The 13,474-nt window shown below is 34.0% G+C and overlaps 1 protein-coding gene across 1 annotated transcript in view; it reads left to right on the top strand.

Annotated features, from left to right (window-relative positions):
• The window catches only part of INTU (inturned planar cell polarity protein), a 74,556-nt gene that overhangs the window by 24,535 nt on the left and 36,547 nt on the right, over positions 1–13,474 (top strand). The window contains exons 4-5 of the mRNA XM_063108687.1: positions 6,289–6,492; positions 11,803–11,921. Coding sequence (XP_062964757.1) covers positions 6,289–6,492; positions 11,803–11,921 — 323 coding nt within the window. The remainder of the gene's footprint in view (positions 1–6,288; positions 6,493–11,802; positions 11,922–13,474) is intronic.

The raw sequence follows: 13,474 nt of genomic DNA on the forward strand, positions 1-13,474 counted from the left end.
GTATAGGAGGATGCTCTTATACTTAGGAGATAAAATATTAAAATGTCTACAAATAATTTTCAAGTGGTTCAGCCAAAAAAATTAAAATAGAGAGAAGAAAGGGAGATGGAAGGAGCGGGGAGGAAGACAGGAGAGAAGAGATGGAATGAAGCAGATGAGGCACAGTGTTAACAATATTGAGTGAGGGATACAGGGGTGATCATTGTATTCTTCTTGCAACTTTTCTGTAGGTTTGAAATTTTAAAATAAGAAGTTGTGGATTTTTTTAAAAAGGCTGTAGAAATTTGAAATGGCAAGAACAAAGGTGCAGGTACCCTTCTAATTACTGGCTTTTGTGACCTTGATCCATTGCCACAGCTCTGTGTATTCATTTATTCAACAAGCACATGATTGTGCATGTAGTATACAAGGGGACTTCAACAAGTTCGTGGAAAAAATGGAATTAAAAGATGAAAATAAAAACTAAAAGTTTTTTCCTCCAAATAAGCTCCATCAAGTTCAAGACACTTTTGTAAGTGATGATAACAGCCACTTAGCCCATCCCTAAAGAACTAAGGGTCCTAGGAATTTAGCCATGTCAATTCGGTCTTTTTTACATTATGAAGAAAAATGGGTGCCCTTTAAAGATTTTTCAAGATTACGAAATAAAAGAAGTCAGAAGGAACCAAATCAGGACTGTAAGGTAGATGCCTAGTGATTTCCAATCTACAGTCTCACAAAATTGCCCTTGTTTGATGAGAGGAATGAGCAGGAACATTGTCTTGATGGAAAATAACTCTCTGGTGAAGATTTCCCAGGCATTTTTCTGCTAAAGCTTTGGCTAATATTCTGAAACACTCTCATAATAAGCAGTTGTTATCATTCTTTGGCCCTCCAGAAAGTCAAACAAGCAAAATGCCTTGAGCATCCCAAAAAAGTGTTGCCATGACCTTTGCTCTTGACTGGTCTGCTTCTGCTTTGACTGGACCATTCTACCTCTTGGTAGCCATGGCCTTTTTTTCCTTTTTCTTTTTTTTTTTTTTGGCAGCTGGCTGGTACAATAGCTATTGCCTTGATTAGGTTTTGTCTTCAGGATCATCCTGGTAAAGCCATGTTTCCTCTCCTGTTACAGTTCTTTGAAGAAATGCTTCCAGATCTTGATCCCACTTGTTAAAAATTTCCATTGAAAGCTCTGATCTTATCTGCAGCTAATCTGTGTGCAACAGTTTGGGCACCTATCTAAGCAGAAAGTTGGCTCAAATTTAGTATTTCAATCAGAATTGTGTAAGCTGAACCAATTGTCCGTGGTGTTGGCTGTTATTTCTGCTGTTAATCGTTGGTCCTCTTCTATTAGGGCATGAACAAGATTAAGTTTTTTCCCTGCAAATTGATGTGGATGGTCTGCCACAGCAGGCTTCATTTTCAACATCATCTTGTCCCTTCTTAAAATGAGTTATTCATTTGTAAACTGCTGATTTCTTTGGGGCATTGCCCCATGAAGTTTTTGTAAAGCATTAATGATTTCACCATTTTTCCACCCAAGCTTCACCATAAATTTGATGTTTGTTCTTGCTTTAATTTTAGCAGAATTCATGTTGCTCTGATAGGGCCTCTTTTCAAAATGATGTCTTATTCCTCTTAGTGCCTCAAACTAGATTTTGTTCAGACATGTTATAACAAGTTAGTACAAGTTTATTTTGGTGCAAAAGAATATTAAAATCCATACATAGTTTTTCATAATACACATTTTCCATGAACTTTTTGAGGACCCCTTGTATGTTTATGTAGTACATCATTGCCTTCTGTGGCTTGATCAGAGAGCTTGGATCCAAATTTTGCAGCTGACCATGATTGATTTTATTCAGCACTGGGCCATAGCTGGTTTTCCTGGAGCTTTGAAGGAATGCAACTCCTTCTCTAGGAAGAGATCATTAGTCTTGCCTGCAGATCATTAGTCTTGGACTCTTACCTCTAAGGTACTTTGTAGGCCTAGAGGAGGGGGCAGAGGAGATGATACTTGGGCTCTCTGGTTAGCTCAGTTGATTAGAGTGTGGTGCTGATAACACCAAGGTCTAGGGTTTGCTCCCTATACCAGCCAGCCACCAATAAAAAAAAAAAAAGGGAGATGATCTTGAGTGGAATGTCTTAACTTTTATTACATCCTTGTTACACAAAAGTGATACTTATATACACTGTGGAAAAATTAGGAAACAGACTAGTAAAAAAATTTCTTTAAAGTTGTAAATCTTCCCTATTCTCAGAACCCAGATGTAACCATCTGTATCAATATTTTAACGTGAGGGAGTGATATGATCAGATTTGCATTTTAGGAATATATTACTCTAGGTGAGGTAAGGGTATATAAGACTCTCCAGTCTCCTCTGGAAACTATATGGTCAGTTTTGCAGTTGTCCAGAAGAGAGGGGACAGGTCTGAGCAAAGCTGTTGACTGTGGGAATGGAGGAGGAGATTAGAATTATAGAGGAGGTAAAGATGACAGTACTTCTTGCAGGAGAGAGAGAAGTCCGAGAAGCCTTCTAGGTTTTATCTTGAGTAACTCATTGAGATTGCCCAAGAAGAGAAAAGGATTGAGGAGAGAGAATTTGCTGAGCCAATTAGATTCAATTCCTTCAGAATTTTGACTGAGGAATATTGAAGGCATCTGCCAGTTGTTACCCAAAAGGGAAAAGGTGAGACCTGCAGAACACAGTACAGATGTGAAAGAGGCCGTGTAGACTGTGAGGCAGAGGTGAGAGACTTGGTCTGCTTCTGCAGCTGCTTCACATTGTGACAGCCTCCTCAGTCCCAGCTGTGAAGATAGTGGTAGCTAAAGGGGAGAGAAAGGATCTGTTTGTTGGTAGAAGTTGAGGAGACATTGCTTCGTAAGTAAGATCGGTTGAAGATAGAAGTAGAAAGAGGGAATAATTAAAGCAGCAAGACTTTGGAAGTGATGAGTTACAGAGAGCATGTCTTTGGACCTGAGAAAGTCACATCGTCTCCTGAACTGGGAGGGAAGGAGGAAAGGTTGGGAAAATTGCCCAGATAAGAGGGAGACAGAATATGAAGGATCATGAACCTCATCACAGGCTAAAGTAACAACAGAAAACTCTTTATAAGAAGCTTCATATAAACTAACTTACATTAAATATAGTTTTTTCCTATAAAGCACATAATATCCTTAATATTTATGTATACCAATCCTTTTTTTAAAATAGCATTTAACTCTTAATTTGGTTGTCTGTCTGACTCTTTATTTTTTTATCAAGGCAACCAGATTTCCTGACATGTATAGCTACTTAACATGTAAACTTTTAAATATGTCTTTCTAAGGTGTAATTATCTTTGCATTATGAAGTAAACTTTACTTAAATCAGAAGAATGGCAGCTAAAATAGTTCCTTAAAGAATTTTAATGGATAATTCTGTGGTGTGTGTTTTTGTTTCCATTTTTGTCATGGTGAGGGGAAAAGGTCTGCACCACAGAAAAGAAATGATGTTCTTTGCCAAGTATAACATTAAAGTTAGTTTTCAAGCATGTTGTTTTTTTAGCAAGCTTAGCAAACCAATCTTAAATTTTAGGATGTTGTTGCTGCCTAAAGTAAAATTAGTGAATTTTTATTTTTAAGTCTACCAGCTCATTTCCTTTTGTCATTTTTGGTGAGTCACACCCTATCTTTTGACCTTTCCATCCACAAGAACCTCAGCTGGAAAAAGATACACTCCCTCTTCCGAGACACATTTTCTTCTCTGAAGAACCCCCTTTCTGCTTGTTCACCACTGGTTATGAATAGCTCTCAGAGACACTCCAGCAGACCCAGGCTGTCTCTGTGACACCTGCTTGCCTAGGATGTCACTCATCTCGTGCTCCCTCAGATGAGATCTCTCCCCTTCCATTCCACTCTTACACCTCCAGTGATAGCCCCTCCCCACAGCCCAGTGCCAGGGGACAGTCTTCAAATCTCCCATCTGTCCTGTCACAGAGTCTGTACTCAGGAGTTCCCCAAGTTCTAAAGATTTCTCACCTTTCCAGGAAACACCACCAAGGGCTTCCAGATATTTTCTTTCAGACGCTCCTAAACCCTCTTTCTTAGATAAAGGAACCCCCTGACTACCAAGCCATTCACTTCATCAGACAAGAATTTTATATATATATGCTTATGTTTATATTTATATTTATTAATACATATATCGAGCCATCCCCACTAGAACAGATGTCACCCTCAGAACGTACATAGTCTTTCAGGCCATGTAATGCTTACGTGTAGCTTAATTTGGGTCCAAACCTCACACTAAATAATCTTTTTCATACCCTTCTAAGATGATCATTTCTAAAACAGTGTCTCTTCAACTGTTTCTCAACTTAAACTTATATTAATTTTCATCAGATAATGACACCTGATTGTTCTCATATAGGGTCTCTAATTTTTTCTGTTTTTGTTTAGTTTGCTTAAAATTTTTCCCCCCAAATATATAAATATTCTTCTACTCATCATTTTTTAATACAGTGCTCTGATACCAATGGCCTATTTTTCAAAATCAAGTTTATAGAAAACCTAAAAAATTTAGTAAACATTGATCTTTTCTATTTGAAATTACATTAAATGTTTTGTAAAGAAACATGATCATCAGGCCTCAGAAAAATTTCATGATGAACTTCTCCCCTCTTGCTCTCTGTACAGATTACTGCTAGTCTTGACCTATTTCATCTTTACTCTGAATATATAGATGAATTTAGACCCCATGTCTCTTTTTTTCCTACTTGTTTATAAAATAAAATCTGAGACTTAGAAAAGATGTGTATTTAACTTAATTCACCATGGGTAAACAAAGGTAACTCATGCCCCTGAAATGCCATAGTCAGCTATAGATAAGCAAAATTGAATTTGACCATAAACAGTTGCTCCTTGCCAACAAAAAAAGAATATTTAGATTTTTTCTTTTAGGGGGTTTTATTCATCAAGACAGATTTTTTTTTTTAGCAATATAATACTAATAACAGTTGGATAGGCAGGTAGGGTGACAGATGATTTTTTTAAATATGCTAAACATTTTTTAAAATACATAAAATTATATATAAAAACATAAAATTCATTTTAAAAAAGAGTGACTATAAATGTTAGTATTTATGATATATTTAAATTTGGCCTTGAGAATGGTACTTCTTGTAATAAATTATTAAAATTAGGGATTGTTTATTACTGTGTCTTGATAATAATTTTTAAATATTTCCTTGATAATAATTATTTAAATGATAATTTTACATATATCAAGATGTAACTTTATCTGCTTTTAAATATTGACTGGGCTTTATTCTTGATCAAGCATGAATTTATTTTTTGAATTTTAAAATTTAATCTTATTTTAAAAGAATCATTGGACTTTGATGTTTAAATTTTAAACTTTATGATTACTACGGTTAAGATATCTATTTTTTCATCTGTATTCTGATTTTAAACATTAGGAGTACTTTGTACTTATATAGCTTATCATGATATCCTCACTATACAGAATTAATTGTATTTAGTGAAAACTTCTTTTAGTCAAGATGCTCACTGGTGCTTCTTTGAAATGAGTGAGTTATCTTTGGCCAGCTGGCATCTAGGTGAGTATCTCCTTTTTCAAGGAAAGGTAATTGAGAAGTGGAAGCATCTTTCAACATCTTGGAAAGGCCACATTCTGGACTCTTATCAATCTTGACATCAGGCCATGAAATTAAAACTATCTTGATAAAACTGATCGGTAATCTTCTTAGGGCCGTGGTCCAAGACCAGTATGGTGATGGTTTTTTACCAACTTTGGCCTTTGTTTTAGAGGACCACAAAGAATGTATGAGAGAATCTTTGAAATATCAACCTCATTTGAAAGCAAGTTAATTCTGGGTGTTGAAGTCACTCTTAATCCTGAATCTCTTCCTTTTATCTTCCCCAGATAAGTCAATGCTATTGGTGTTCATAATGTAGGGTTACTCTTTATTACACTATAAGATCATACCAATTTCCATTTTTTCATGGCATTTCTTGTTTTTGTAGTCAATAATTTAGGACACAATGATTACAATTAAATGAATTTTGTACAGAGTATTATACATTCTTAATAAATATTTCTAATTATATGTGTCATACACTGTGCAAGGAGCTGGAGATACAAATATAAATAGACTATTCAGTGCTGCCATCAGGAGCCTTTGCTCTAGGAGGACTTATACATACTGTACATACCCAAGTATTGTCCATGCACAGATCCTTCTTTGTGAAAATTGCACCTGATTTTCCCTTGTTGAAAGTTCAACACATTGTTTTCATTTTTAAAGGTGAAACTGACATTTGAAAATGTATATTCTGTGAAAAAGGATACAACCCAACCAAGACAGAAAAAGGCACAGTCGAACACAAACGATTTAGTCAAACTTCTGTGGGGAGAAGAAGTTGAAGGTGTCCACCACAGTATCCTACACACTCCTCATATCATTATGTATCTCACGCTACAGCTAGACTCAGAAACATCAAAGGAAGAGGTGAGTGTCTTCTCAATAGTGCAAAGGAAAAAGTAAGGACCTTTATAGTCTTCCCAGTGAATAATAAGCATTTTTGACTTAAGAAGCAAAAGTGAATTAACTGTGTTTTATTTTTATTCTTTCAAATTGTCTGTATATTTTAGTCTGTTGTAGACATGACTATTTCATAGTACAAATGTTTTAAAAAATAAAAGCGAATTAACTGTCCAGTTATTTTAAGCAGTAGGTAAAGGAGAAAGGGGAAGGTATTGTTGCAATATTCTCCAACTTAGAAGTTAAGGTTAATTTTTTTATTTGTTTTGATCAGTTTTATTGAGGTATTATTTATATATAATAAAATTCAACGATTTTAAACATACAATTTGATGGGTTTTAACATATGTATACAGTTGTGTAACCAGTATCACAATCATGATATGGAACATTTTCATCACTCCAAAAAAGTTTCTTTGTGCCTTTTTGCAATCAGTCCCTTCCTGCTAGCTTTCAGTGCAGAGGGATGTAGCACTGACTTATTTTCATAGCTTGTAAGTGGTTTTTATGTTTTACGTATTTTTTTTTATTTATTCATTTCTCCATGTTTATTGAACACTTTTATATGCCGGCATAGTATCAGATATTGGGTATTTCTATTTGCAGGGAAGAAAATAATCCTAGAAAAGATAAATAAAATGCTCAAGTTCACATAGCCTGTAACTGACAGAATTTTTACTTAAACTGAGATGTTTTGCCTTCCAAATTCTGTACCCTTTGTATACCAGGTTACCATTCAACATTGATGTTTTGAGACAAATTGTTTTGTTCAAATTTTCTGTATCCTTTACTGATTTCTGCTTGGCCTATTCATAAATAAGAGAGATATGGAAATCTTCCACTCTGGTGGGAATTTGTCCATTTTTCCCTCTGATTCTAAATATTTTTGCTTTATGTATTTTGATACAATCTTATTAGGTGCATTAATGTTTAGAATTTTTAAATCTTCCTGAGGAATTGAGCCTTTTAACATTATGATGTTACCCTCTCTACCCTACTAATGTTCTTTGTCTTAAAGTATTTTTTTAACATTAACATTTTAAAATATGTTTAATATTTTAGTACAGCTTTATTTTATAAGTATTTGAATGGTTTACCTTTTTTTCCTTTCATTTTCCCATTCTATGTCTTTATGTTTTTGATATGTTTTACACAGCATATTTCTAATCTGACAATCTCTAACTTCTGACAAGTTCAGTGAGTTCATTTATAGAGATTACTGACACATTTGAACTTGTTTCTGCCATATTATTTAAAAATTTCTATTTGAACTACTTTTTCTGTGATTCTTACCTATTTTTTGTTGCTTGTGTCATTATTTTTGCTATATACTTTATTTCTCTTTTTTATAGTGATTACTCTTAAATTTTTATCATGACATTTAACATATTCTAAAGTTAAACACTATCCTAAAACACTATCTTTTCAAAATAGTTCAAAGCCCTTAGTACATCGTAACACCAGTTACCACCCTCTCTTCACCTACATACTATTGTCATCAATATTTTAGTACTCTTTTTTTTTAATTCCACAATTTGGGCATAATTATACCACTACTGCTATTAATTAATATTTTTTCTTATGTCTCAGATTGTCCTTACTGGATTATTTTTTTTTTTTCTTCCTAAAACATTTTAGACATTTCTTGTTAGTGAAAGTCTGTTGGTGATAAATTTTTTTTTTTTTCTTATTTATCTGATGATGTCTTTTTTAATCTCCTCTTGAAAGGTAGCTTGGTAGTTCTAGATTGTATTAATCAGGGTAGATTGTATTAATCAGGGTAGGATAACAAACAACCCTAGTGTCTCATGACTTAACATAAGCAAAGTTTGTTTCTCTTTTAATGTAAATGTTCCTGGTCATTTGGCACAGTGACTCCAGCCCTTCATCTAGTGGTCCCATTATTACCAAGGGCTTCAGATCTGTTGGATCCTTTGCATCTAGCTGGCCAATGAGAGAAGAGAGAGAGCATACAATATCACATGGGACATATTGGAGACCTGGCCTGAAAGTAGGAACATAACTTCTGCACATGCTCCATTGGCTAGAACTAGTTAGTTAGATGGTCTCTTCAGATGTAAAGAAGTGAGAAATGTAGTCTTCCTGTGTGGCCAGGAAGAAGACAGCTTGACTAGATAGACAGTTATTTTCTCTAATCTTTTTGAAGATATTATTCCTTTGCATTCTGACTTCCAATATTGCTGTTAAGGAGTCTATTGTCAGTCTGTCATTTCTTTGTAAAGAATGTACCTTTTCTTCTCCTTTGTTCAGTTTCTTGCTTCTGCTATGTCCAAACTGTTGTTTAACCCCTCCATTATGTTTTCTATTTAAACAATTATATTTTTATTTTTAGAAATTCCTGTAAAGTTTTTAACTACTCTGCATTTCAAATATCATGGTATTCCTGGTGGTGTCTTGTTGCTTGCTCATCTTTGTGATTCTATACTGCATCTGTCAAAGGATTTTATCCATAGCTCTTCTCTATTCTGTTTCTACCCATTCTACTATTTCTAGTCCAGATGGGCTCTCACTTATAGTGGCTTGCCTTTGTGCATCCTTGGAGATTTTTTTTTTCTCTTGATCCTGCTTCAAGGAAGCCATGGAGATCTATGACTAAACTTAATGCTTGATTTTTATCTTTGGGAGCCCTGTGGTTCTAAATTGGGAATGCTTTCCTCCAGAGAGAATTTGCTGTTTCTGCCACTGACATAGGGTACTTTAGCCTTACTTGAGGGTCTGGGCTTAACACAGTGGTCCTAAGCTCAGCTCACCTACCTTGCCACTAGCTCAGTGCTCATTGTCTTGACTGAAGGTGTTGTAGGCATCAGGCCTCAGGACAGCCCTGCCTCTGCCCTTCTTCCTACCTCTCACCATTCCCAGTTGAGGCCCCAACTTGCTTTGCAGCAGTGAGGAAGGAGGTTGGAAGGGTGTGAGGACAATGTTCTTGGATAGCTCTCTGTTTCTTACGTGCCCACAATTCAACAAGAATGTTTTGGCCATGGGTCTAGTTTTAAAGCACGAGTGTCTCTTAAAGCATGTAGTCTACCATAATTCTTAGAGCAGAAGTGAGATCTGAAGTGTTTTTAACTAATCTACATTCTTTGCTTCTGAAATCCCTTCAGCCTGTATTCTCAATTCCAAAGCCATTTTATCCAACGGATGTGTTTCCTTGTATTACTTCATATATCAAAATTTGCAAACAATTGAAATGGCAAAGAAGAGATTTACTTATATGTATTTTTGTAATTTTCTGTGTTCTGAAAAATGCACACAGGCCTAGAGTTAATAATTCTAATTTCTTGTGTGTATTACTAGTCCCTTATATGTTTAAAACAAATGCAACATTTAAGCATTTATTATATAAAATACACAACAAGTTTCTTGGGTGGTAACATCTTGAATCTTTCCAGGTCATTATGGAGTAGAAAACTGCTAAAACCTTTCTTCATCCTTGCCCCTCTTTCCATGGGAAAGTATGTAGATGTTTCTCAAATTAACAGGTTTCTGTCTGTTGCCAGCCCTGTATCAACATTGTAATTAGGAGAGGCTTTTTTGAACAGAGTGGAAGCTCCTGCAAATGCATGCTACTAACAAATGCTTAAAAATACAGCTAATTAAATTGGTTAGGAACTTGCCAGGTCTTTAATAGTAGATAGAGCTTGCCAGGTCTTTAATAGTGAGGCTTTCATGACCAAAATAGAGACCCTTAAATGATCTTTTTTACTTACTTTACAATTAAATGTCATAGGGTCATTTTGTTTTCTGTGAGTTACATATTTAATAAATCTTGTCCTCTTCAAGTTATAAGATTTGAAGATGTAAGGACCATAAGCTGGGAGATTTCAAAAAAATAATCAGAGAGTATATGGTTATTTGTTTAAAGTGGTGTTTTGCTAAGTACAAGAAAATTATTTGTTGGCCAAGGTTTAAATTTATTAAGTAGACATAACAGAAGATCCTAACTGATATGTGACTTAATTTCTACAGATGAAGTAATATTTTATGACTGTTTTTATACTAGAATATTACAAGAAAATTTGAGTTGTTAAACAGAGTGTATTTGGCCAACATATTCCATAACAATTTACAAATATTGAATGTGCTTAGTAAGTAATAAAAAGCGATGTGTCATTTATCATTATTTACATTTTTCATAATGTAAAAGTTGCCAAGATATGGACACCATGTCATGTAATTATTTCTTATGTAAAGAGACCAAAGCAAGATGTATAACACTCTTTAGAGAGATAGAGAACCAAGGAAAATATACAACAATATTTAAGGAGTTTAAGCTTTCAATAGTGGCTATATTAATATTTATGGATATAGTTATTAAACAGTGCAACTGGAAGCTACTTTGAATTCTCCATAGTTTCTATCTAGAAATTTTTATTTTGCCTGCTTTTAATTTGCCTTGTGAGAAAAATAGATGTTGCTTTAAGTAACAGCAAAAAAGTGAGGTACAGAATGGTTCAAGTCTTTGTGTAAAAGTATTAGCAAAATGCACATCCTGATTTTGAAATTTATTTTATTTTCTAAAAACTGTTTCTTGGGAATGTGCTTTTCTTGAAAATAGAAAAATATTAGGCATTTTGTGAATTATGTAACAGATCTGGTATTTTCCATAATTTAAAATGTGCTCTCTTTTACAGATTGAATTAAGATTAATTTGTGAGAAGCAAACCCTTTCAAATTTAAGACATAAAATGTTATGCCATAATACATTTTTCTTCCTATCTGTACTACTTTATTTAGTTTTGTATTCTCACTTTGTAAGTTTAAGTACAGTCTTGTTTTAAAAACATTTAATATGGTGAAGTTTATCTTTTAAAAATCAGTGTGAAAGTAATTGAATGTAAAGACTCCTAAATTACAAGTCAGTGTAGCTGTGTAACCACAGGGATAAGAATATCAGTATAATGAAATATAATAAAACATCAGTGTTAGAAATTATTGTTAAGAAAATTAAAGATTAAAACTTGGTTTGAAATTAATCGTAATTTCAGTTCATCAGTATTTTACTTAGTATAGATTTCGGTATAATAACCAGTTTGGGCAGTCTCTAGCTTATTTCAAATGTAGTATTTTAAATGATAGTTAATGCGCTAAAATTCCAGGCATACTTCTCTCTTTCTGTTTGAATAAAACTCCCACTGACACTGAAAGGATTCATTTTTTTGTTCTTTTCTTAATACAAAGTCTGAACTTTCCCATTACAAAAATAAAGGTTGGAAAATTTGGGGGGGTTGTTCATTTCTGTTTCCTTTCATTTAACAGCAAGAAATTCTTTATCACTATCCAATGTGTGAAGCATCTCAGAAACTTAAAAGTGTGAGAGGGATTTTTCTCACACTCTGTGACATGCTGGAAAATGTAACTGGGACGCAAGTTACTAGGTAATAATTTTTATTTAGCTTTAACTCTGTTTCTTTCAAGTTCTTTTCTTTGGTTCCAACAAATAAAATGCAAAAACAAGTATCTATTATACAAATATAATTGTATCTATGATGTAGATATCTATATTGGCAGGTAGAATAGCTGCAGATTTTTGTTTCACCTAAGTTATTTCTACCAGTCATCTATTTAAAGTGTAGGTTCTCAGTACAGATGTGGATCTGGGTGTTTTGGCACCCTTTAAATAACAGACATGGGCTAATGGCCTGTATTTATAATTTCTTCATGAAGGTGATATCTTTTAAGCATGGCATTATTATAAGTCCTGGCTTTTTCATATTTTTATCTTGATTATTAACTTGCTAGCCCATACCTTTGTGGTTTGGCAAGAATGACTGAACACCGAATTTTTCATTGAGTTAGAAAATCGTTGTTTCTCTCGTTGTTGTTCTTAGAACAATGATAGGAAGGACAATTCTTGCAACAATGACAGAAAAATACAGAATATACTTTAGGAGGAATATTCAGAATTCAGTGACATCTGTGAAGTTTTTTAAGTGATGGGTAAGCAAAACTGATGTCAAATAACTTTTTGAAAATTAGGACACATTATATGGTCAATTATAGAGCCAAATACCTATTCCACATTGATTTATCAACCCCTGACTGAAATACCATAGTTAACTTATGGGAGAAGGACTCAAAGCTTTTGAGTTGTTTTTGTTTTTTTCATAAAATAAATCCAAGGATTATAAGCAAATTTTATTCCTTAATATTTGAACAATTTTACAGTTACAAATAAAGTTTATCTCAAATTTTATCAGTCCCCATAATACTGATAAAATATCAAATTGGATTTTCTAGGCTGTAACTTTTCTTTTCCCATCCTCTGATAAAAATGACACTTCTATGATTTTAAAAGAGGTAGGATCTGCAAGACAACAGGAAGAACTTACTTGTTTTTCTAGATAAAAGTCATGTTTAATTCTGTGACTTTTAATATATGGTATATATAGAAAATATTAATTCATTTTCAAGACGGTAGTACCTGAGGCCCCATTTAGTGTATAAAGCTGCATTCATGCAGGCTTCCTTTGTTTTTTTTTTTTAACAGCTTTGTGGAGATATAGTTCATAAATTATACAATTCACCCATTTAAAGTCTACAAGTAAATGGTTTTTAGTATATTCACAGCTATGTGCAACCATCACCAAAGTCAACTTTAGAACTTTTCATCAACTCAAAAAGAAATCCTGTGCTCATCAGCTATCAATCTACCTACCTTAGCACCAACCCTAGGCAGTCACTAATCTACTTTCCATCCCTGTAGATTTTCCTCTTCTGGATATTTCATGTGAATGGAATCAGATAATATGTGGTTATTTGTAACTGGCTTCTTTCATTTAGCATAAGGTTTTTAAGATGCAGCCCTCCTTTTAATCTTACTGTAAAGAAAATTTGTTTTAATTTTCTCCATGTGGGTTTGCTTTTTGGGGTTTTTGTTTGTTTGTTTGTTTGTTTGTTTTTGACCGGTAAGGGGATCGCAGCCCTCAGC

The sequence above is a fragment of the Cynocephalus volans genome, chromosome 9 (assembly GCF_027409185.1).
Source record: "Cynocephalus volans isolate mCynVol1 chromosome 9, mCynVol1.pri, whole genome shotgun sequence".
NCBI classification, from domain to species: Eukaryota; Metazoa; Chordata; class Mammalia; order Dermoptera; family Cynocephalidae; genus Cynocephalus; species Cynocephalus volans.